At 45.1% G+C, this 26064-nt stretch overlaps 1 protein-coding gene across 9 annotated transcripts in view; it reads left to right on the plus strand.

The window, feature by feature from the left end:
* Nucleotides 1-26064, plus strand: part of MAPKAP1 (MAPK associated protein 1) — a 185813-nt gene that overhangs the window by 141154 nt on the left and 18595 nt on the right. For 8 of the 9 annotated variants that reach the window (XM_070430662.1, XM_070430668.1, XM_070430670.1 and 5 more), the window contains 2 exons: nucleotides 5865-6005; nucleotides 21423-21560. In XM_070430662.1, the coding sequence (XP_070286763.1) occupies nucleotides 5865-6005; nucleotides 21423-21560 (279 nt within the window). Of the gene's footprint in view, nucleotides 1-5864; nucleotides 6006-21422; nucleotides 21561-23666; nucleotides 23802-26064 lie in introns of those variants that run through there. The other variant, XM_070430669.1, reaches the window with a different exon arrangement.

The raw sequence follows: 26064 nt of genomic DNA on the forward strand, positions 1-26064 counted from the left end.
TGAAGTATGTGAAGAAAATTTGCCCTAACACAGATACGTTGTTGGAAAGGGGAGAAGTATTTCAATAGCCTTTCAGATAACAGGGGCTATTAATTTTCATTACAATACCCAAACTTGAATGATACTTTCTTAAAGGTTAGTTGCAATGTGGACTCAGAACCATATCGATGAACTTGTTACTACTTTGTGCACTTGTAAGGGAATGGGCATGAAAAGGGCAAATACCGTCTTATGTTATTATGATGAAAATAGTATTGAGATTTTGGACCCCTGGTGGGTTCTTGGGGACCTTCCCCCACAGTGGGGCCTGGACTACACTCCAGAACCACTGGTCGACAGTTTACAGTCCCCACAGGCTCTCTCCTGCTGCCGCCTGTAGGAATGTGGTGAGATGGGAGGGGAAGGGGACGACAGCGGACAGAACATGGTGGACTCCAGAGTCCAATAGGTCCGTCCCAGCTCTGCCTCTGCCTGTCGGAGAACCTTGGGCAAGGCTTTGACCCACTCTTGACCGTGGTGTCAGCGTTAGGATTTGGATCTACATCTCTGAACTCTGTCTCTCATTCTTTCCAATATTATTAAGCCCTAAGGCCACTTCCCAGCCAGTGGCTCTCTCTCTCTCTCAGCACCTCTTTCTTTCTGGCTGCGAGCCCTAGACTTCCCCCGCCACCTCCTTCACCTCGTCTCTGCTTTCCTTTGCCCTGTCCTGCCCTGGTCCGGCTTTGCCATTAAGAACAGTGCCATTGCCTGCTTCCTCCTTGCTAATTCCTTACTCTAGAGAGCTAAGCTTCTTCGTCTCGGGTTTCTGCTGTCCCTTGCACCATTCCACGTTGTGAATGGACTCTCCGTCATTCTTCCGGAGCCTGTTGTCAGACCATTTGGGGTCTGGTGCTTGAGTCACGTTTAGGCCCCGCCCCAAAATTTGATCTATCACAATACATCTTTGAGTTATTGCAGCTCGAGTATTTTGACACAATACATTATGGTAATCCATGGCACATAGAGACATTAACACTCCCGACTTTGACAAAGTACATCATGAAGTCTTTGAAGGCACCATTACAATTCATCTTGTCATTCACCAGGAGCCCCAGTTCAGCGTTAATGTAGATGAACACAGTGTGGCTTTTGTTTCATTTAATTGCTTGTGACCTTTTTAATTGCTAATTTAACAAAATACCAAAGGGTTGGTTAGATTTCAATTAAATTAACAGTTTAGGGAGTGTTTTTTGTTCATGTATTTATTTTTAAGACATTCTGGTTCTCTCTCGTTTTTACGTTGAGTAGATAAAAATGCCTTCTCTTGAACAGGAGTGGGTTTTTGAATGTGAAGCTGATAGCACAGTAATGATTTTAATGTGCACATGGGGCAGTGCCGAGTATATTTCACGTGTGGCTGGGTTTGCTCCTTCCTGGAAGGATGTAAACAGTAAAGGTCTTAGACTTTTCTGGTCCGGAAAACATGCTTTTGGGTAAGGACCTGCTTCCGGTGTTTGTCTTTAGATAGGGTCTGCTGCCTGAGCCGGTTGTTGGGCATTTCTCTCTGCCTTGTACTGTTTTCTTTGTGTTCCATGGCAAGTCTGTAAGCTCCTGAAGAGCAGGAACCTGCCTTACCCTCACCTGTGTTCCCCCGCAGTCTAGCGCACAGCTGGCCTGGCGGGGGCGGGGGGGGGGGGGGGGGGGGAGGAGCAGGGGGGGAGGGGGCAGGTCGCAGGCTGGCTGGTCCGTACACACACACCTCCCCTCCAAGCAGCACTCCTGAACCTACACGGAGAAAGGGCTCTGGAACTCCGAGACCAGAAGTCGTTCCATTCAGCAGGTGACCTGCTTTGGCGTGAGCAGCATGTACTGGAAGCACGAGCAGGGCTGTTTCTTCCTTCTCTGCTCCCCCAGGTGCTGTTGCCCTCTAATCATGAAAGCAAACATGCCCCTTGTCAGCTGGGGCAAGACTCAGAGCCCACCCACGTATCGGGGGACCTAAGTCCTCACATGGGACTTGAATTTACACTGTCGGAGAGTAGAAGGTCAATGCAAGAAGCATTAGTGTGTGGAGCCGGCTCCAGCTATATCAGTCTTGAACAAAATTAATATAAGGACATTGACAAGCCTTGCTGGTTATTCCATAGCTTTAAGACCTCCACTAAAATCCTATCGTCTCATCTGCCCATTATTAACATTTCAGCAAAATATAAAGTTTTCATTAATCTCCCACAGCAAATTTAGGAGTGAAAACTGGCACTTGTTTGAGCTTTTAGGACTACATTAGCTGGTGTATTAAACAAAATATGTCATTCTTCAGTAGCTTCTGTAAGAAGCTAAATCAATTTCCAACTATATTTATGCACCACTTTATCTAAAAGCATCTGAATTATCATTTACAGCTAAGATGCTTTATTAGCAGCTGGCATTGAAATTGCTCAGTAAAAAATTATATGTCACGTTATAGTAATTTTTAAATTGGTTTTAATCCAACATCATAAAAATGTAAAACTCTTTAAGTGTGGTGTGTTGTTTTGGTGGGGGTTTTTTTAGTAATTGGCATTTTAGTATAATGAGCTGTTATCTCTTTCCAAATCAAGAACCTTCAATATTTAGAAAATACTAATTAATAAAGAAAACAGAAATTCTTGAACTAAGTTGTATCTAATAATGGCATTTTCTCAAGAAAGATAGCTTGAAATTATTTTTAAAACATGAAAGGATTTTAATATTTCACCAAACTTCTCCACAGTTCTCATATATATAAAAGGTTCTAGAGTAGAAATAAACACATCTTGGCAGTTCTGTTTCAGTCAGATATGCATTGGAGAAAGCGAGTGATTATTCAAAACTCTAAATTCTCACCAGCCTCCGTTAGAGATGTGGACAGTCCCCAGGAGACGGGTGGTCATGGTGGTGGCATCTCTATCCAAAATCACAGGCGTTCCACAGAAGGGAAGCAGGGCTCCCCGTGGCCCCGGCAGATGTTGAGTGCAGCTCTGCTGATCCTAGCCATGTGACGTTGGTTAAGTCCCTCTGCCTCTCTGATCCTCACCTTCCTGTGGACATGGCACCTGGTACTCACCCAGTACATTTTTATTGAGCACTTGCTTTATGCTGTGCATGGCAGCACTGGCAGCGTCCGGGCTACAGAGCGAGTAAAGCAGCCATCGTGCCTGCCCTCTTGGGGTTACCGTCGAATGGCAGAGACAGGTAATTACTCTCTGTGATAAGTTTTCTGAGGAAAATGTGGGGTGCAATGACAGGGGAGCTGGACTAGACTTGGAGGCCTGGGGTCAGGAACAGTTCCCTGGGTGTCACCTGAGCTAAGCTCTTCAGGAAGAATAGGGAGGAGCCTGGAGGAGTAGGCCAGGAGGGAGTAAAATAGGAGATGGGTGACCTGGGCAGAGAGAGCAACATGTGCCAACACTGAGGTGGGACTGTGTCACAGGCGGGCAGTGAACGGCCACTGAGGGCGAGGCTTGGTCCTCATTGAGAGGAAGCCCTATTGGAGGGGCTGGAGTGGTCCACGCTGGGAATAAGTGTAGTGTTTGGGAAGCCAGTACACACCTCCTAATGCAGGAGTTCAGGGGGAGGCATCAGGAAGCAACTTTGACTTAAAAGCTTGCCCGTCGCTCTGGCCAGGTGGCTCTGGTTGGTGCGTTGTTCCCATGCACCAAAAAGGTGATGGGTTCGTTTCCCGGTCAGGGCACATACCTACGTTGTGGGTTTGATCCCTGGTCAGAGCATGTATGGGAGGCAACCAATCAATGGTTTTCTCTCTTTTCCTCTCTCAAATCAATAAAAACATATCCTCGGTTGAGGATTAAAAAGAAAAAAGCTCATCCTGTAAGCAATACTGTGGGAAGGAAAAGCGTGTAGTTGTCAGGCTACCAGTTATGTAACAGATGTTCCTGTTTTGTATCGAAATCTTGAGTTTATAACTACTCCAACTCTAACCACCGAGTTCTCTCTGGCTCTTTCGGTGGACCCATCTCTAGCTGCTCAGCCCAAGGCTGGCTGGCCCCTGCTAGCAGGTGCTCCCTCCCACTGGTGAGTGGCACCAGCAGCCGCACCTTTAGGACAACTCATTTCAAACTCTGCAGGGTGAGAGAGTTTAGCTTTGGTGAGTGTGACCTTGGACATGTGACTTCACCTCGAAAGCCTCAGATTCCCAAAGCCTCAGATGAGCAATGACAGCCAGTTGTCATGAGGTTTCGCATGTGTAAAGCACTTCACCATGCCTGCTGTGTAGCAAGCACTCATATGTCCTAGCTTCTGTTTGTTTATCTATTTATTTAGCAGAATTTAGTGAGAGCATGCCAGTTGCCTGTACGGCTTACAGGAGAAGATACAGAGATGAAGAACAAACTTTACTGGCCCTCACAAAGCTTCTGAATTAGGACAAGAGCAACCACTCAGCAACTCCAGTGCCAGGCTGAATGTGATCCTCTATGACCGTAGAATAAAAATCATCTTGACTGCCCTAGCTGGTTCGGCTCAGTTGATAGAGCGTCAGACTGCAGACTGAAGGGTCCCAGGTTTGATTCCAGTCAAGGGCACATGCCCGGGCTGTGGGCTCGATCCCCTTTAGGGGTGTGCAGGAGGCAACCAATCAATGATTGTCTCTCATCATTGATGTTTCTCTCTCTCTCTCTCTCTCTACCTTCTTCTCTGAAATCAATAAAAAAAATATAAAAAATAATAATCATGACTGCTACTTATTAAGCATAGTATGTGTTAGATTTTTAAAACACATTTTGACATTCTGTGTATGGCAAACACGGGGGTTCAGAGAGCCGGTCGCTTGCCATAGATCATGCAGCAAGTTAGAGGCAGAGCTAGGAACGGAGCCCAGGTCTCCCTGGCTCCAGGGTCCAGTAGGAATGGAATTCAGCAGAAGGTGGAGTTTGGGCTAGCCTGCCTGGGTGGGGTCTTGACAGGTGCAAGGTAAGGGTGGAAAGGGTGTTCTAGGCCAAGGGTACCACATGAGCAAAGGCCCAGAAGTAGAAAAACTTGCATCTGTGTGCAGTCTGGGGAGTCTGCGAGTTGCTGAGAGAAGGTATATGTGAGAAGTGACAAGTAAAATTGAAAATGTTTGAGAAAAAAAAAAAAAGAAAATGTTTGTTTCAGCCAGATTATGGACAGTCTTGACTACTTGGCTGAAAAAAGTGTGCATCATTCAGGAAGCCATGGGAAGCCAGGGACGATTTTTCAGTACCAGTTGTCTTACTTGTCGCCAGTGTCACATATCAGAGTACTTAGCATGCACAGAGCTCTCACTAAACATTTGATGAGTGAATAAATGATCAAAGCCTTAGAAAGATGAATGGGAAAGCCCTGTGGTGGTTGGATTGCAGAGGGAGCCTGGTGGCCAGAGGGCCAGTGGGAGACTGTTCCAGCCATCGCGGGTGAGCTGGCTCGTGCCTGCATCCACGCAGACTGGGGCGCAGGAATGCAAGCTGATATTTGAGAATCTCAGAAAGGACGGGATTCTTCAAGAAGTATGGATTACTTTTATGATCAGGAAAATTAATATTAGAAAAAGAAACGAGAAATGTGACCACCCATGCTTTGTGGTTTTGACTTTCTTTTGTGGAGACTGAGAGCTGCTGGTGAGCAGGAGTGTTTCTCGCCTTCAGTACCCCCACTGCCTGGCCCAGGGCCTGCCACAGAAGAGGCCGTGTTTGTGGAATTAATTGTTGAATGATTAATATGTTACCGTTCTCTGTTTACTGGAATGGCATTATTAAGTCATCGCTCAGCCTTTTCTTCTCCAAATTAAATAGCCCATATTATTTTAATTTATCCCAAAGCATTTTAAGCAGACAACATTTGCCAAGCCTCATGTATCTTTATGTGTTAAACTGCTTTTTCCTCCCCAGGTTCAAGGGCAGACGGGGTTTGTGAGGAGGATTCGCAAATTGACATAGCTACAGTACAGGATATGCTTAGCAGCCACCATTACAAGTCATTCAAAGTCAGCATGATCCACAGACTGCGATTCACAACCGACGTACAGTTAGGTAAGTGCATGAACAGGTGATGAAGTGAACCCTTGATGTCAGTGGTCAGTGTAGAGATGGGGAAAGAAACAACATACAACTTTTATGTGACCTGAATGACTGACGGTAATTTGTTTTCAGAGAAAATGTTTAAACAATGAAATTTAAAGTACCTCCTTTTCCCCAGCCGAGTGCTCTGTCTTGTCTTCTTTTTTTATGAAGCAGAAGATTAGAAATAGAACTAACTTGAGACTCTTTTCAAACCGATTGACTTCTGCGAGGTTCCATAATTCTTCTCATTCTGTAATTCTCTTACTTGCCATGCTGAGACTGCTGGTAGCACTGCCTTTTCCTACTCCATGGATTCATTGCCTCGTCACTCATGCACTTACTTATTCGGGAAGCTTTACAGTGATCTCAGAAGTTGTATTTGGATTCTCACCAGATAATTCGGAACTAACTTCCAACTAATATTTGGTGTTAATGTGTTCCCATCTAAATTTCTGTTTTGACTTAAACCTAACAGGAGTAGAAAAAGTGTCACAGCAGTCAACAGAATATTAATACCTCCCTGTCGTCATGGCTGTCATGTGCAGGTATCCGCTGTGTAGTAGGCCCTGTGCTAAGTGCTTCACGTGCACTACTTAACCACCTAGAAGGGAGTGCGTTTACCGTCCCCATCTAACAGAGAAGGTAGATAAGGGGCAGAGAGGTGAAGGCTTACGCTCAAGCTCACACAGCAGGTAGGTTGGTGTCAGGAACACAACGCTGGTCTGGCCAATGTGAGTGCACCTGCTCCCTAACAGGTGGGAAGAGGGGGAGCCTGGATGGATGCCTGGCTTAGTCAGAGAGCTGGACTGCCACTGACCTCTGCCACGCTGCCCCTGCCTGGGCCTCGTTCGCTTCATGCATAAAGGGAGAAGGCTTGGAGTCTAACTCAAAGGCTCACGACTTACGGTTCTCATAAATGCTTTGTATGTGTCTTATCATAAAATCTTTTCTAATGTTGGCATTCGTCTGGCTAATTGTAATAAAGCCTGAAAAATATCTTAATAATTTCTTCCCAACTTGACTGACAGGAGCTTGAAATAGGCTGACAGTACAGCTTAGTAACTAAAAGATGAGCGTCAGGATGACAACTGGTTTAAGTTGTGGCTCCATCAGTAACCAGCCATGTTAGGCAAGTGTCTTCATCTTTCCGAGCTCAGTTCCATTCTGCTCAAGTGGGGGTGTTAGTGGTACCAGCTTCCACCGTGGAACAAGCCAGCGGTCCACATAAAGCCCTGAGCACAGGGCCTGGCGGCTGCTAAACTCTGAAAGTGAGGACTGTTGGTGGAGAAGCAACACGGGGAAGCACTCAGAGGACAGACTCAGGACTTAGAGGCCTGGGTCCAAACCCTGGCTCGCTAATGAGCTGTATCATCACAGGCAGATGACTCAGAATCTCCGTCTCCACATTTGTAAAATGAAGATAATAGTCCCGCATAGATGGGGTAATTTGGGGATGGAATGTCACAGCACATGCAGAATACTTAGCAAGGCAAGTGCTCAGTGAACACCAGCTGCTGAGGTGATGGTGATTCCAACAAACTCAGCACATGAATTAGCACCCAGTAACTTTGAACCAAAACAAAGAATCCACTCTTCTTCCCCCTCTCTAGACTGTTTATTCCTCACACAAAAAACTAAATCTCTAAAGTGGCAAAAAAAAAAAAAATGCTTATTTAATGTTGATTCTTAAAACATAAAGTTTCTTCATGGGTGTTCTTCCTGGGGATGCTTTTGCTGGTATGTCTCCTAGAAATAAAAATAAAAGACTGCTCAAAAAGAAACCAGGTCCAGAAAGGGGGGCAAAGGTACAGACTGTATGATTCCATTTATATAGCATTCAAACATACACAAAAATAATCTGCGTGGAAGTAATGATGGTGGTTATCCTGGGAGCCCAGACTGAAGGGGCTTCTGAGACACTGATAAAGTTCTGTGCCTTATCTGGGTGCTGATTACATGAGTCTGTAGACTTTGTGGAAAAGTCAAGCATACATACTCTTATGATTTATGTACTTTCGGTTGGTATGTTTTCAGTGAAAAGTTTACTAAAATAAGGATGCTACTCTGACATCCAGTTTGTGTGTGCCTGAATGCAGTGCCTTCCCAGTAACAAAGGGTCTGTTTTCTCTGAGTGGGTTTAGTTTTAAGAAGCTCAATAAATAGCCAGAGTGCAGCCAAGATAAAGGTCCAGGAGAGAAGGCAGGGGTTTTCCCAGGTGAATATAAACAGCAAATCCACTGACCCCCAAAGTGAAAAGGAGTGCAAACTTGGTTTCTGGGCTTCTTCCCCCTAATTTTTTCTCAAGGCAAAAAGCCAAACTTTAATTCATCAGATTCTGACCTGAATATTTATTTAAAGGAAAAGGTCCAGGGACCCTGGCAGGGTAGTTCAGTTGGTTAGAGCGTTGTCCCGATACACCAAGGTTGCGGGTTCAATCCCCGGTCAGGGCACATACAAGAATCAACCAATTAATGCAGAAATAAGTGGAGCAACAAATCGATGTTTCTCTCTCTTTTAAAATTAAAAAAAAAAAAAAAAAGTAGTATAAAGGAAAAGGTCCAGAAAAGGATCTGTGAGAAGAGCCTCGCTTTGCAGTCAGGACTGGGTGTGAATCCCAGCATTACTACCTACCTGCAGTGTCACCTTGGACAAGTCCCTCCCCTGGTTAATCTTAATTCTTGTCATTTAAAAAATGTGAGTTACATTTACCTTTCAAGATTGTATGAAAGTGGCCCATAGAAGCTGTATTCTCAATGGTAGCTTATCTTAGTGTTGTTATTGTCAGTAATATTTATTTTGCTTATTACTTTCTCTTCTATTCCACCATCTTGAAAACATGTAACCAGATCACTCAGATTAAGTAGTGGCTCTATTGTAGCCACAGTGGAGACGTCTCCAGTAGAATGGCTGACAGTGATACAAGCATCTCTCCCTAGAGCGGAGGTTCTCAGAAAAGAAGTGACTAGAGGCCAGGTCCCAGCCGCCTCTGGATGCTTCCAGTGGTGCACATGGCTCCCTCTGGTGGAACATCACAGCTCTGAGATGCTTCTAAAACGTGTCAGAATGTTTCTATTATGCATTTAAGTTCAATCTTTAGCATTATAAGTAGAAACTGCATTAATTAGTCCTAAGAAATTTTTTGACAGATAAACTGTGCCCTGAGTCCTGTACCACGAAGTGAATAAATACACTCATTTCCTATCCCATGTACGAGTTCAGATATGTAACTTAAGACCCTGTCTCCCTCCTTGCAAAGCAGATAATAACACCCTTTCATTCTGACAACAACAAACACCTGCACACAGCGATCCAGAAATCCTTCCTTCCTGAAACAGAATCCACCACAAAGTAAACAGCACACCCTTTATGAGCATTCAAATGAGCAGCTGGACCCTGAGATCAGTAAACAATTTATTTTATTTCAACTGACTAGCGAGGTGCTTCAGATCTTTCCTGACAGTGATGGATGGCCGCCTCCGCCCGCCCGCCCTGTCAGTCAGAGCAGAGGTTCACTCGCCCCCTGTGGCAGGTTCCTAAGTGTAAGGGTCTGAGTGCGCTTTCACCCAGCCGTGCTGCCGAGTTCACAGAAAACCACCGGCCACTCGGCCTCCGTGGTCCTCACACAGCAGGGGCCGGGGTTCCCAGCCCCGGTGCCAGCGCAGCTCTTGTCTTCTGAGGGCAGTGGTGGCCGCTGCTCCCCTTTTACCACCTGCCGCTGATTTCTGCTGTAGGGATGAGAGAGTCAAACTTTGATATGCAGGACCCAAACTTAAACCAGTTTTCCGCCAGACTTTTCTAATAATTGAAAAGTTTTGGGGTATCTATTAATGAAATCTATGGCAAAGATCTAATCTTTGTAAAGAGTATTCACAATGCCGAAACCATTTTGGCTCAGTGGATAGAGCGTCGGCCTGCGGACTGAAAGGTCCCAGGTTCGATTCCGGTCAAGGGCATGTACCTGGGTTGCGGGCACATCCCCAGTAGGAGGGTGTGCAGGAGGCAGCTGATCGATGTTTCTCTCTCATCGATGTTTCTAACTCTCTATCTCTCTCCCTTCCTCTCTGTAAAAAATCAATAAAAAAAATATTTAAAAAAAAAGAGTATTCACAAGAAGAATTATAATTTTTTAAAGCAGTTATGGTTTATCAAGGGCTTACTAGGTGCTGAGCATTTGCTGATCACTCTCTTACATGCTTTGTTTCCTGTAATTGTAGCACTCTCATTAGCTAGTGCTGATATTATCTCCATGTTTCATCTGAGGAAACTGGGGTGTAGGGAAGAATCTAGTAAGTAATGAAGTCAGAATCAGAACCCAAGTCTGTCTGAGGCCGAGTCTTATGGCTAACTACTATCTTATGCCTTGAATGCGAATAGGCATTGCACTAATACTCTAGTTCTATAACAGTTTCCAGTGTACAGTGAACTTTCACCCCTGTTACCTTATTTAATCCACACAGCACACTGATGATATTATTTCCATTTCATACCTGAGGAAACAGGCTTGGAGGAGTTAATGAAATACTGTGATGTAGACAAAGCATTTAGCATTTCCTGGCACAGCGCTATTACTTCATAGGTACTAACTCCCATTCCCTCACCCCGAGCCACCAGATATACAGTGGGATATCCAGTCCCAGTCGGAGAACTGGGACTGAACCCCAATCCATATGCTAAACCCAGCCCCTCAGGCCACAGATGCCTCAGTCTAATAACTTGCCTGCACAAAGGAAGTGATTACTTCTCTTTGACCAGCTTTAAATTTTTTGCACATCCCTCGCTCTTTCCTCATCCTGGCCTGCGGAGCTGTGTCAGTGTGGCTTGGGTGCCACTATTTCACCCTCCATTCACGTTGTTAGTCAGTTGCTGCACTTCCCTCTGGGCCTGGACCTGACCTCAGAATCCTTCCCAGCACAGCCCTCTGAGCGGCCCCTGCCAATCACTGGAGCTGGTTCTGAAGTCGAAATTGATTTGCCATCCCTGCTCTGGAAGGCTCACTAAACAAAGCCGCTGTGCCTAACCATTCCTGTATTTCCTGAAAATATTCTTGTGATATTTTGTCTTGTCTGCTTCCCCTGTGTTGGGCCTAGAAGTACAGATGCCCCTAAGTGTAGGCTTTGCTTGAGCTTGTACCAAGTCAGGGTTTCTTTCATTACTTGATCTTCCATTTGCCTGATTCTATGTGGCTGATCATGGGGTCAGGTGCTAAGACATGGGTGATACACAAACATGCCGAGATGGCAGGGGAAGTAGGCTTGGGGAAAACTGAAACTAAAAGGGTCAGATGCAGAATACCAGCCATGATCTAGAAAGCCCACAGTATTCTGTCAAGGAGTGTTTGTTGGGCTGGCTGGCAGGAGCTGGATTATGATGCACCTGCCCAGGGGACACTCAGAAATCCATACAAGAAAACAGGCAGAGAGAACAAGGACATCCCATGTTCACCTCTCATGTACACGATGCCTTGGAGCAGTACTTCCTTTCCTGGCCCTGCATCAGAACCACCAAGTCCCTGACCCATCCCAGACCTGCCGGCCCAGAATCCCCCCTTAATTGTGGGGTTCGGGAAACAGCCTCAGAGCATTCAAAGGACTTTCTTGCCTCTTATCTCTTTGTCCAAGGCTTGTTTTTCCTGACTGGGCAGGCAGCCTGGTTTTCCTGACAGTCTCAGGCTAGGAAATGTCGATAATTGTGCCACTTGCGCTAACTTGATTCCTTCACCATATCATTTGTCAATAGAGACCGTCTCTGAGTCACCAAAAGGAAACATAATATACCTTGAATTCAGACCATGATACGAATACATAATATATCATCTGTGTCATATTGCATATATAGCCTAACAATTCTGTATAGGTTACACAAATTCTGTATTGGATTTACAGATAAAGACTATATTATGCCCAGCCAATGTGGCTTAGTGGTTGAGCGTCATCCTATGAACCAGAAGGTCATAGTTCGATTCCAGTCAGGGCACATGCCCAGGTTGTGGGCTTGATCCCCAGTAGGGGGCATGCAGGAGGCAGCCGATCAATGATTCTCTCTCATCATTGGTGCTTCTATCTCTCTCTCTCCCTCTCCCTTCCTCTCTAGAATCAATAAAAATATTTTTAAACAAAGGCTATACTATAAAATAACCTCTACCAAAAGGTTACCTCCATTATCTCTTCATAAAACAATCCACATGTATAATCACAATACTTGTGATCACAGTAGTTATTTATCAAAATTACCAATAGCACATATCGTAGAGAAGGCAGTGAGCTTTCATCTCATAAACCCGCTCCAGTCAGGTTTGTAAGGGCTGCCCAGAGCATTATGCTGAGGCAGCATCTTGAACGCGTCCCCAGGCAGCATAAAGAAACTCTGTGATTGATTAAAAATGTCTGCCCTGGGCCTGAGCATGATGGGAGGCAGCATATTTGCCATCTCTTGTCTTCCCTGGTTTATCAGTCCGATCTCCGTTATTATTTAACTCCCTAGTTAATATCTATAAGTCAGCATTCAAGGAAGACCTTATTACAGAGTTATTTTTTCATATACAATGTGCAGACTTAAACACATTAGCAACACAAGACTGTGTGCGTGAAAGCAAACAGCTGTGCCTGGGCTTGATTACTCCTCGGGCTCCCGCTGATGCTAAAAGTAGATCTCTGTGGCTGTGTGGGCAAAATGTTCGCCCTGTTATTTTCTGATGGGACACCTATGGTGTATAGTTGAAGTAATTGCATAATCTGGCAATGCATGTTCTTAAGAAGTGGATTGCTCCTCCTTCCACAGTTCTGTTTCATTTTCTTTTTGGATATTAAGGAGATAACCCTTCTTCATTCAAAGACACTAAAATGATCAGGAAACATGCATCCCGCTTGGCTCCAAAATCCCTGGGTCCATTGAGTCATTTGAGGATGACAATTTAGTAGTAAGTGATTGTTCTGTCCCTGCTGTGGCAACATTTTCTGAACCAAAATTTAGACTAGAACAGAAAAAACACTAATGAACTTATGAGAGCAAGACAGATACTATCCAGTTCTTTACCCCATCAGTGCTTAACGCAGTGATGGGGCTGAGGGGAAATCTGCCTGGGAATGTCGGGAACTCGGGGCGCTTTTTCTAACTGTACTTTCCTCTAGTTGCCTGCTCCCAGATCTGCTTTTTTGAGAATTCCTGCTGAGTAATCCAGGTTGCTGATGACAATGTGTCAGGTTCCTCAGGTGGCTGAGAAAGAATTGAGAATTGGAAAAAGATGTGAACTGCTGGCATAATAGAATTAATGGGATAGGATATCTGAGAGGCCATCAAGGTTCTGTATTCTTTTAACCACTTCCTCTCCTTGACACTTGAGCGCTGGCCACATACCTGGGCCGGAATGTGGGAAGACCTGATGTTCCCACTCTATGGGTGATACTATAAATGATCTTAGGAAACGGCATTACTGCTTTCACTCACATCATAAGCTCACCCAAGGTATCTCTTTACCAGGAGAATATTTAGTTTGGGACTCTAACTGCCCCAGTACAAAATCTTTGTAACTGCTTTCTCTACAGAGAGAAAGTAGCCCTCAGTTGAGAACAGGCGCTACTGGAATTAAACAGTCCCTGGTCTCGTTCTGTAAGCTCTGCCCTTATGCTGAGGGCTGTGTCGAGTGTTGCTGTACATTCACGGTCTCATTCATGGGTAGGCCGCCCCTTAGTTTGCATCAAGGCTAATGGTCTAGTCAAGTACACTTAGAATTGTCACTGACCACTCATTGGAATTGGCAGCTGTTAGCTAGGTTCCCAAATGGTTTCAGATGGTTACCCCTCGAAGGAAACCCGTGATCCTGGGCTCCAGTACCCTCTTGATCTCAGGAACATCAGGCTCGCCGGCTCGCATTTCATCTATTTTGGGTTCCTAACATGTTGCTGCGGCTGTGCTTTTTATATTGTAACTAGAAGCTGCGCGCAAAATCATGCAAGACCCAAACCCGGCGTGCTGCGGGACCCAGTGTCAAGCCCCTCCTGGTGACCGGTCTTGGTCATTACGGTGTTACGACCACTGGGTTTGTATTATTGATGCAGTTGATCACTGTGTGAATATACCCACTGTGTGAGCACTGCACAGTAAGACAGGAGAGCTGGTCTGTTTAAGCCCTGGCCAGATGGTATGGGGATGTGAATTATGGTCACAGATCTGTCATCAATGGGTGACATTAGACAAGTCGTGTCCCTGCCCTGAGCCTCCATTTCTTCTTATGGAGAATGAAAGCCCCAGACTAGGTGATCTCTGAGGTCTCGTTAAGCCCAAACAGCCTGCGTGTCTGATCCTGTGTGTAAATTCAGACAACTTGCAAAGACTTCCCTGACTGCTCTGTGGACGCTATCGATTGGCTGTGTAGATTCAGCGAAATCCACTCTGGCAAAGAGTTGTTCAGTGGCACTCCCGGGAGGCTTTCCCAGGCTTCCGCAGGCTCTAGGTAACTCGAAGACAAGAGGATTGTAGACTTGTACAAAAAGCTACTCCAGGATTTAACAACAGTGGAGATTTTGTAGTCTTAGGCTGAGAGTTGTAGGAAATTGATGAATGAACCACAGCTCGTGATGTCTGAGCAAATAAACAATAACTCAGGAAATACACTGAGGCAGGGAAAGTCAAATGCTCTAATTTTTGCCAAGCTGGTGTTTTAGCTTCCTAGAGGGGCATTTTAAGTGTCTCTCACGGGAGGTGTGCTCCTGAGTCAAGCAGCCTCCTCTGGGACAGTAGGAAATAGCTGATGGGTCAGAACACACTAGACTTAGTTTGATAGGCTGGGGTTCAGCCCAGCTTTGCCATTTGCTAACTTGATTCACCCTGGGCAAATGCATCATTTCCCTTTTCTGAGGTTCATCTTTAGTAATAATTTTAGGGATAATTGATGGAACCCTTTTTTATGTGCCAGGCACTTTCCTTAAGTTTTTTTATGTGCTTATGCCATTCCATTTTCATGACACCCCAGGAACTGGTACTGTTAGTACCCTATTTTACAGAGGAGAGAGGTCAGGCTTGCTGAGGGAGAACAGGATAACATCAGTGGAAATGTGCTGGCAAAATCAAGATCTCCAGGTTAATAACCTGCCTTAGGCAGCGGTTTTCAACCTGTGGGCCGCGACCCCTTTGGCGGTCGAACGACCCTTTCACAGGGGTCGCCTAAGACCATCCTGCATATCAGATATTTACATTACGATTCATAACAGTAGCAACATTACAGTTATGAAGTAGCAACGAAAATAATTTTATGGTTGGGGGTCACCACAACATGAGGAACTGTATTTAAAGGGCCAGAAGGTTGAGAACCACTGCCTTAGAGAATGGGGTTCCCCCGCATAAATGTTTCCACAGCTCCAGGTGTGAGAACATTCCTCCTGCTGTTGAGTTGCACTCTTGGAGGTCTCAGGGGAAAGGTGCCTGGTGACAGGAGGTTATTGTAAGGATTCGTGGGTATGAGGGCAGTGGTGTCCCCAGCTGCATGGTCGTGGACCCTGGTGCTTCCAAACCTAGGGTGTAGAGCAGGTCCCAGAGAGAATTCCCCTCACCCTCAGATTGCGGCCAGCAGTCCCTGTTCACACCCCTCTGTGCTCCCTCAGCCTCATTGTTCTGACCCTTGTCACTCGATCTGTGTCACAGCCCAGTGCCTAACTCCTGGTAATAATAGTCGCGAGAATAGTAGTATGGGTCACTAGCTATGAATTAATCACCATGCCAAGCACTTTACAAGTCTTATTTCACTTAATCCTACAAGTCCATGAGGCTGGTACATCACTATTCTGTAGCAACTTGGCCAAAGTCACACAGTTAGGAAGTAGGCAAGCTGATGCCTGAACTCAGAACTCTGGGACCTGAAGTCCCTGCCCCTCACCTCTCTGCACTACTGCCTTTAAATCTAAAACGGGCTGCCCCCGCCTTCCTGGCAGTGTGGTCTACACCAAGGACCCCGCGCTGGGGCTGCTCACAGGAGGTTCAGTCTGTGTTAGCGGAGGAGGACATGCAATGCTCATTTCCTTGCATGGAAATCTCTGGTTAGTTAAAACAGGCAAGGGTCTCCTTGCAACGCTAAAGCCGTGGACAAATCATTTCCCCAGAGCAGTGGTTCTCAGCCTTCTGGCCCTTTAAATACAGTTCCTCATGTTGTGACCCAACCATAAAATTATTTGTGTTGCTACTTCATAACTGTAATGTTGCTACTGTTATGAATCATAATGTAAATATCTGATATGCAGGATGGTCTTAGGCGACACCTGTGAAAGGGTCGTTCGACCGCCAAAGGGGTCGCCACCCACAGGTTGAGAACCGCTGCCCCAGAGAGTTGTGTCTACGGCCGAGTTGCATTTTTGTTTATTCTGAGCTGTCTTGTTAAGGAAGGATTTATATGCCGGCATTGATGTGGCACAGCCATCAGGCGGTGTTTTCTGCCCCTGACGGCGGTGTGATAGTTTGCTTCCAGTGAAGTTGGACTCCCCGTATCTGGAAGCTGTCAGAAGTGGGAGCATGAAAAGGTCATGGCAGATGGCTGAGGATCGGTGAGTAGGGGGAAACCTGGTAAAGGAGGCAAATGGCCTCGCTTGTTTCCGGAGGAAGGGGCTGACCCTGGCCACTTTGGGCCAGGCCCGGGCTCTGTTGTTCCTTACCTGCCATGGCTGGTAGGGCGGAGCCTCCGGGTACCACTGTGAGGGAGGCACAGGTTGGGCGTAATGGAGCCCTTCCCAGCAGCTCAGTCTTGGGTACTGAGACCTGCCAGATGGAATAACCTTCAGTTGCCATCACTTGTCATGATTATCCAGGACAGAATTCAACCATGCTGAATTCTGAAATGGGAACCTGCAAAAAGTCAACTTTTAAAAAGGTTTGGATTTATTTGGGTGAAATTTTATTTGGAAAGTTATTACAGAAAAGGAAAGGATGTAGCCAGAGTTGACCACCGATGCCAGTTTGCAGCATATCCTTTTCATCTATTTTCTATAAATGTTTTTTCTGTACTTTTCACATGATGTAAGAATTTCTCCAAGTCAGGCTTTCCTCACACAGAATTGTTCTTGGTTGTGTTCTATTGCGTCATGGTTGGATTAACTGATCCTCTGTTGTTGGCCATTTAAGTTGGAGAAATACAAACTTAACAAAAGCAGGCTTCCCTTGTTTTCTTGGACGTATGTTTGTGATTTGAGTTACTTAAAACTAGTGCATAGCAACACTTTGAGGAGTGCCTCTGCCGTTCTTTCAGTGGCTTTACTAAAACTTCAGTCAGGAAAATCAAAACCATGTTCAGCGGTCCAAAAACAAAAGAGTACTGATGGGATTTCATGCTCCCATTTCCCATGTATGAACAGAAATAGGTGTGCACTTACTGTCACATTTGAATATTTATTTGTTCCTTGGTGAAAATTGAGAGAGAAGACTAAAACTGGGTGGGCAGAGTTCCTCATTATGTCCTCTTGACGCAACTGAATGAGTCTGTGCAGAGCAATGCAAAAAACCATATTTGGGAACCAAAAAGCTGTGGGTGTGAAAATGGCTGTTCCACTTAGAAGCTCTCCAGCCTTAGACAAGCACCCTCCCCTCCCCTGGGGTGTGCTGTATGAACACCCGGCACAGTTCTCGTGGAATAGTGTAGTGGCTGAGGGGACACCCTCTGGAGCCGCATTGCCCGGCTTTCTCACTTTTTAGCTGTGCAATCTTGGACAAGTTACTTAACCTCCCTGTTCCAGTTTCCTCCTCTATAAAATAGGAATAAGTGTAGTAACCAACTTTATAAGATTGTGAGACTTGAATCAGGGTACACAAAGGGTTTCTAGCCATGCTTGGCACATGGTTGGTGCCAGTTAATGTTCGCCCCTCTTTGCCCCTGGCCTGGACTGAGGCACCAGCCTCCTAACTGGTCTCCTCTCCACCAGGCTGCCTCCTCCTTCCAACCAAAAAGGAGACATCCATCGGACTCCCAGGTCAGGGACAAAAGAGGTCTCTGCTGCCAGGCTGGATTCTGCAGGCTCTCTCTTCAGCAGTGGGGGCTGGGTGTGCTCAGGAGCCTGGGCTCCTGCCGTGGACTGCCTCAGGCCCCCAGGGGCCAGAATTAGAGAGCTGCCACTTCTCCAGCCAGAGCCAGCAGGGTCCCGTGGGGCCATGTGCCCCGCTTGAAGACGCTGAGACTCACACACACCTCAAGGAGGATGAAATTATTTAATTGTGCAAAAGTATTTGTCCATCAGGAAAGATTCCCCTACAGGTTCCTTTAAATAGTGACTCCTCTAGGCAGGTGAGGGTTTTACAGATCATTAACTGCTTGACTGAGAGCCTGCAGGGCAGAGAAACTTAAAACTCAAGTGTTGGGGGCCCCTGCCAATTACAGATCAATCCAAAATGAAGATAAAGTATCTCTGGAACTAGAAGTCAGTGGGAAATGTGATTTGATTCAGAAAAAAAAATCTGATTTACGCGCACCTTTTTCGGAACACACCAGTTGTTTAAGTGGTGTTCCACCTGCCTGCCCATCTTGAACCTAATGCATTCGTCTCCCACGTATTCATCCTCAAACCCCAGACTTGGGGTTCCCCTCTCTGAACAGTGACTGCACAATAACCCCAGGAAAGGGCGTCATTGGGAAAGTGTTCTTGTGGCTGCACAGAGCTTGGGCAATTGATGTGGAGATATAGCCTGTAATGGATGAACTATACTGTAACAATTTGCAGATAAAAATAATAGAAGTTAAAGTGTACTTTACATGATAAAAGAAAGATGAAAGAGGACTAAAGTCTGTTACATCTGAGATGGTTACAAAAGCCCTGCTTTGTGAAGTAGGCTCTGTTGAAAAGATTGATGCCATGGGGAGTGACCTTGGCTTGGAGCAGGAGCTGGTGATGTATGTATGAGCATCCCTCTGCTAAATGGACCCAGATTTGTAGCACTAATATACATGGGAGCCCAGAACCAAACTCAGGACGGCAATAAATCAACAGCCACTTTGGGTGTCATTTCTGGTTTATATTCCACTGTTGTTCTATCACTTTAATTCATGTCACTATCATCTTTTCATCTGGAACAGTTTTATATAATTTTCCAGTGGAGTTACCTGACAAATCCTATCAAATTAACAAGGTACATTAACAATATTGACTGACTACGGCTTCAGGAGTTACAGGGCCGTAGAACAAAATTTTAAAACCCTGTCTCTCTGGTGATGATTTTTTTCCCCCTTCTCTCTCTGAGAAAGAAATGTGGGCAGGGTCTGTTCCACAGAAGAGAGATGCACATTTATTTTGCTCTGCTCATTTTGGCTTTTATAAATGTCAGAATAAGCAGAAGAAGGAGAGGGGACCAAAACAAAACACTTGCTCCCAACAACCATGGCGTAAGTACTTCTCTTCTGTCAGGGAAATATAGAAATGTCCAGACCTTTAACAATTAATGACCAAATTGGAGGGAAGAGTGTAACTGGGTGGTCATAATCTATTTTAAGTGAAATGTAATAAAATCGGTCTCCTGATACATTCTTGCCCTCCTGAAATCATCTAGACCCGAGCGTCCAGAGTCAATTGGACTTATGACATTATGCCTAATTGAAATATGGTGTCCCTGAAATATGTCTAATGACAAATTCCAGCATGCGATTAATAAAAAAATACCAATTGTTTGTCTTTTCCAAAGACCACAGAATAATGGCCAGGGACAAGCAACCGTATTGCACTGTCTCCGAAGACAGCTGACGAGACTCCCTGTAGTCTCCAGCCTTTGTCCTGTATGTGGGATTTCTTTATTCATAAGATCAAATAGAACCGAATGGAGTCTATGGTAGACCTAAGCATTAGGATTTTGTTTGTATATGTTTTCTTTCTGTTTTGTTTTTTAATTTGCTTTGAGACTATGGTCATTCTGAGGGTTTTGTGGGGTTTTTGATGTTGTTATTGTTTTAATTGAACTGTTTTTTAATCTGCTTTTTCTTTTGGCCTACTAAGTTTTCTCACATCATATTGAAACATTTCTAAGGGTGATCCAGAGAATGAAATATATGAACTCTGCTTGTCTTTTCTATTACAGTGTGCACTTTTGATTGTTTTATTCCTAATATCTTTACTTCATTTTGCTCTTTTCACTTTAACCCTGACCTTTAAACTATGGCCTGAAAATTAATTACTTTCTAGACTCCATCTGGGGCCCACTCTGGCAGGCATTTTGAAGGTTTTTGTCTCACTTCATGAACAGAAATCCTCAGTTTTCAGCGGGAGAGGAGAGAGAGAGCATCTAGCCTGGGTTGTGTGTGTCAGGCTGAACCTGTACTGCTCGTGACCAGGGAGCAGCGCTGTGCACGTCCACAGGGACCCGGGACACCCTCCGTCCTGGGCGCCAACTGCGTCCTGACACCTTTGCTTCCAGTCCCTGTGCAGTGTGGCACGTCTGTCTCAATTCTGAGGGGGAACCTGAAGTGCCAGGATGGAACTTTCTGGATCCCTGTTATAAAGTCCTGTGGCATAAAGCCCACACCCCCTGCTGACTCTCCCTCACTGGAGCAGTGACCTCCACAGCCTGAAGCCAGGCTCCAGCACGTCAACTTGGACGGCTTTATGTGAAGAACCTTTGATCCTCCTGCGACTTCCTTTAAGTCTAGCGTGGATAATGTCAGAGAAGGGGAGAGAGAGGTTTTTCCCATTTTTAGTTTGTGAGATTTTTCTAATTAGAAACTTCATTGGTAGCTTGGCTATTTAGGCTAATGTTACATATAGGTGATAGTACAGATTTATCTCCAACCCAGATCTTATTCTAAAATAACAACAAAAAAGACCACTGGGGGGTGCGGAGGGGGAGAGACCCTGATGCCCCGCTGGGTGGCTCAGTTGGTTGGCGCGTCATCCTGTAACCAAAACGGTTGCGGGTGTGATCCCACATGCAGGAGGCAACTGATTGATGTTGCTCGCACATAGGAAACATCCATGTTCTCTCTCTCTCTCTCTCTCTCTCTCTAATCAAATATATATACATATATATTTCTTTATATCCTCGGGTGAAGATTACAAAAAAAAACACAGACCACTGATCATAACTGGTTTTTAAATGAGCCTTATCGTTTATGTAATTGTAATATATAAATGATGTAGGATTAACACAGTGCAAGTAATTGTTTCTGCGTTATATCTACGAAGGCATATTTCTTAATACTTTTTTATGTAATTTTTGGTTGTCCACCCCCTCACCTCACCCACTCGAGAAACCAAACTGTGCAGCTTCTGTGTGCCATTCGGAGTCTACTTGTGTCTGTCTGAAGCCCACGGCCTTCCCCAGAGCCCTAAGAAAGAGCTCGTGTACCTCCAGTGTATGGTTTACAAAGCAGGTCGGATGATTAAACTGAAATCACTTACACCTTCCACTTTTTTTGTCCTCCCCTCGGCCTCACAGGTATCTCTGGAGACAAAGTAGAGATAGACCCTGTTACGAATCAGAAAGCCAGCACTAAGTTTTGGATTAAGCAGAAACCCATCTCAATCGATTCTGACCTGCTCTGTGCCTGTGACCTTGCTGAAGAAAAAAGCCCCAGTGAGTAGTCCCTTTTATTTATGTCTCCTTTCTCTCTCCCCCTCTTCCCTGTGTGCTGGGTGCCAGGAGAATATATTACCACCGTGTCCTTTTTTCCTTGGGTCTGTTTAATTCATTACCAGAAATTTCTTTTAATCAAATGGGATTGTGTTATGGTGCCCAGAGCCTGACATGGTCCCCCCCCTGCTCCGTCTTGATGGCAGCAGAGAACCTCACAGCTCCTGACCCCAGGCGCCTCGCCTGGGCGCCGGGGGAGGAGGGGCCCTTCCTGCTGACTCTGCCGTCACCAGAGCCCTCACTTCACTTGGTGCTTCCTGCCTCTTCCCTTCCGGGGGACGTGGCCAGTTAGTCCTGGACCTGCCTTCCTTCCCTGCCAGATCGGGGAAGCGGGGGATTTCCTCTGTCAGCTGAAGACTAGATTTAGATATCCATCATGCCGAGGTGTCAACACCCTCCAGATTATTGGCAGTTGCACGACCTACCAGCTCGTAATTAAACTGCTGCCTGGTCCTGCAGAAGAGATCGCTGCGGCTTGGCCATCCTCTGCGTAAACTATGAAAGTAGATACAGTCTGGTTGTATATTTGGGCATATTATGTTTTTGCAGTTTAGTAATTGAGTGTAGCAGTTAGGTTAATCATTTTTAGGACTTCAGTGGCATTGAGGGGCAGAAAGGACACAGATCACACTGAAACTCCTCCGTGGAAGAAAAAATTTTAAATATAGAAGGATTTGTTAGTTGCCTAGAGAAGGCTATGAGACAGTGGTTCTCAAAGTCTGGTCCATATTAGCATTGCCTATGGAGTTTACCTAAAATGCAATTACTGTCCTAGCTGGTTTTTCTCAGTGGTTAGAGCATTGACCTATGGACTGAAGGGTCGTGGGTTCAATTCTAGTCAAGGACACATACCTCGGGTTGCAGGCTCGAGGCCAGGGCATGTGCAGACGGCAACCAATCAATGTGTCTCTCTCACATTAATGTTTCTCTCTCTCTCTCTGTCTCTCCCCCTCCCTTCCACTCTCTAAAAATCAATGGGGGAAAAATAGCCTCATGTGAGGATAAATAAAAATGCAGTTACCCACTGCCCACCCCAGTAGGTTCTGTAACTTGGAGTATAACTTAAGCATCTAATTTTTGTTGTTCCCCTTTTTACCAGTGTCCACTAAATTTGAGAACAATGTTATAAGGAATGATAAGAGATGTAAAGGCCCGCAAGTGTTTATAATGTGGTTCCAGGTTTTGAGCTAATACTGACTAAACAGGGGCCTAAAGAGCACAGAGCCCCTGCAGGGGGCCTGTAGGCTGGGCACATGCCACACAGCCTCGTTTATGGATGGGCATGTCACTGTTCCATCCGTTCCAGTTGGGCTGGGCTGCATAGTCTTCTCTTTCAATTCATTGGCTACAGCTTGGCAAGAAGGGAGAACTTAGTGGTATAGGAGGAAAGGAGGAAGGCCAAGCCCACCCTCCTTCCCACCATTCCAGTGAGGCCTTGACTGCAATGGCTGCTGGAAGGGGCTGGTGAGAATATTGCCTGCTGCTCTGGGGCCCTTGCCCCAGGACTGCCCAGTTCCCTCTGCTTTTAAATAAACATCTTCTTCCTAATCCCTCTCACTCCAGCTTGTCAGCCAATAAAGATGTCATTGTTCTAGCATCTTTTCTTGTCTGGGAAGCTCTTTATATGTCCTTCGATTCTATATGATAGCTTTGCTGGGTAGAGTAATCTTGGTTGTAGGTCCTTGCTTTTCATCGCTTTGAATATTTCTTGCCCAGTCCCTTCTGGCCTGCAAAGTTTCTATTGAGAAAACAGCTGATAGTCTTAATGGGAGCTCTCTTGTAGATAACTAAATGCTTTTCTTTAAAAAAAAAAATTTCTTCTTAATCCTCACAGAGGACACGTTGAGAGAGAGGGAGAGAGAAACATCAATGTGAGAGAGAAACGTTAATCAGTTCCCTTCTGCTCAAACCTGCAACACAGGTATGTGCCCTGTCTGGGAATCGAACCAGCAAGCTTTTGGTACAGGGAGAATACTTGACCAACTTAGTCACTCTGTCCAGGCCCAGCTGCTTTTCTCGCTGCTTTTAAGATTCTCTCTTTTGTCCTAGCGGTTTGGCTCAGTGGACAGAGCGTCGGCCTGCGGACTGAAGGGTTTCAGGTTTGATTCTGGTCAAGGGTACATGCCCTGGTTACGGGCTCTATCCCCAATAGGGGGTGTACAGGTGGCAGCCGATCAATGATTCTCTCTCATCATTGATGTTTCTAGCTCTCTCTTCCTCTCCTTTCCTCTCTGAAATCAATAAAAAATATATATATTAAAAAAAAGATTCTCTGTCTTTAGTGTTTTGCATTTTAATTATGTGTCTTGGTGTGGGCTTATTTGGAACTCTGCACTTCCTGGACTTGTACGTCTTCTTCCTTTATGGTTAGGGAAATTTTCTGTCATTTTTTCAAATAGTTTTTCAATTTCTTGCTCTCTCTTTTTTCCTTCTGGCACTCCCATGATGCAAATGTTGGTATGCTTGAAGTTGTCCCAGAGGCTCCTTACACTGTCTTCATTTGGGGGATTTTTTTTTTCTTTTTGCTCTTCTGATTGGTTCCTTATAGTTCAGATCACTAAAAAAAATTCTTGAAAGTTACAGGCTTACAGAACAGATTTCAGACTCCACAGCATAGCCTTTACAGACATTGACACTCCAGGCTCATAGTCCATAACTTCCCATCCTAAAATGTTGTGCTTTTGCTGTTCCACACTGCCTGGAATGTACCTCCAACCTGGCCCTCTAACTCACGTTCACTTCCATTACCTGTGCCCAGCCCACTCGTTCTTCAAGATCCAGCTCAATGCCAGGCTCTCCCTCTGCCAGGAGTTGTGCACACTGCTGGTAACGCACCTCCCACACTGTGCTGTGCTTATGTGGGGTCTGCCCCTCTCTCCACCCCTCTCCATGCTGAACTGATTGGCCCAGGACCTGGTTTCTGTATCCTCAGGCCCTAGCACAGTGCCTGCAGAGGTGTCCTCAGGGAATGTCTGCTGTCTTGAAATTGAACTGAATGAGGCCAGAATTTAGAAACCCAAAGTTATTCAACATAATTTATGTTTAAAGTGCCCAAACAAAGACGTATTAAATGAATCGGCTTGATGCTGGTTTTTTTTATGATTTCCAGTATCTTCATCAAATTAATTCAGTGAGTTAATCTATAAAAAGTTCATCTTCAAGACCATCATCAGACCACAGAATTAATCTACTGAACTGCTGCTGCTTTTTTTAAAGGATTAATGGTAACCCTTTTTATCTTTTGTGTCTGTTGAACCTTAGAAAAAAGTTATTTTAACAGCACTAAAGAAATGAAAGTCACTATATTTCATAAGTTTAGCCTGTGATTTTTATCAGCGTAGTGATGTATGTTTGTAGCTGAGTCTACATCAAAAATTATTCTTAGGGCCTTCTTGAATGAATTATGGCAGAGAGAGAGAGTCTAGAAGTAGATAAGGTTTTTGATTTCTGCAATATATTTCCTTTTTCATGTTTTTATCTCCTGTAACACAAGTGTCTTGCTGAAGACTAGAATGTGTGACCAACTAAAATAATTTCGTTGTGAACACGGAGCGAACGTGTTATTAAACAGCCTTCTTCACAAAAAGGGAGGATAATGAAGTTGTTCCTGGTCTTACTTGAGACGTGTTTGTCAGGATTTTGAACAAAAAAAGAAATGATTTTTAAAAACCTTCAAATATGGCCAGTTTGCAGTGTTTATTGAGAAAGCTGCTGTCAAACCATTAATTTGGTCGTCATAAGGAACACAACTCAAGTTTAATGGATGCCATATCCAGAAAGTGTGTGAACAGCTGAGTTGGCAGAGGGACTGAGCATTAGAGCGCCTGCAGTGAAACGCATAATTACGTCCATTGTGGGCCAGAGGGACCAGGCTCTGGAGCCAGGCTCCATAAAGAGCAGCTCTGAGGCTCTTTCCCCACCTGACTTCTACCTCAGGTCATGCTCTCCGAGGGAAGGTTTGGTGCGCTGTCCCTGGAACTGAATAACTGAATGGATACACACCTTTTTAGAAATTGCACATGTAAACATGAACTCTTAAAAGACTTAGTTGTGGAAATCTGGGTCTCAGAAGTGCAGAAATTAAGAATAATGTCCGCCTTCCTAGACTTAAAAAAAAAAAATAGCATATGCTGCCATTGTTATTTACATCAGTGATTTCTCAGTCTGAGTTTGCCACTCATAAGGATATCTTTTGCTCTTTTGAAGGATGTCACAAACCTCTAAGAGATGGATTAATTTTAACTGAACAAAGATGTGTGTGGCACCTAGGAAAGGAGAATGTTTCCATATCAGAAGCTACCATGGTTAAAGGATCTGAGAGAAATAACTCTCCATTGTCACACAGGTCTCGCCTAGGCTTTGGATACAATAGGCTCTCTCTTTAAGTGCTCCCTCAAATTCCAACACTGAAACAAAGGCAAGGGACCTACCTTCCTGTGAAACTAGC

The sequence above is a fragment of the Myotis yumanensis genome, unplaced genomic scaffold (assembly GCF_028538775.1).
Source record: "Myotis yumanensis isolate MYYU_CA2020_CCGP unplaced genomic scaffold, mMyoYum1.0.hap1 SCAF_12, whole genome shotgun sequence".
NCBI classification, from domain to species: domain Eukaryota; kingdom Metazoa; phylum Chordata; class Mammalia; order Chiroptera; family Vespertilionidae; genus Myotis; species Myotis yumanensis.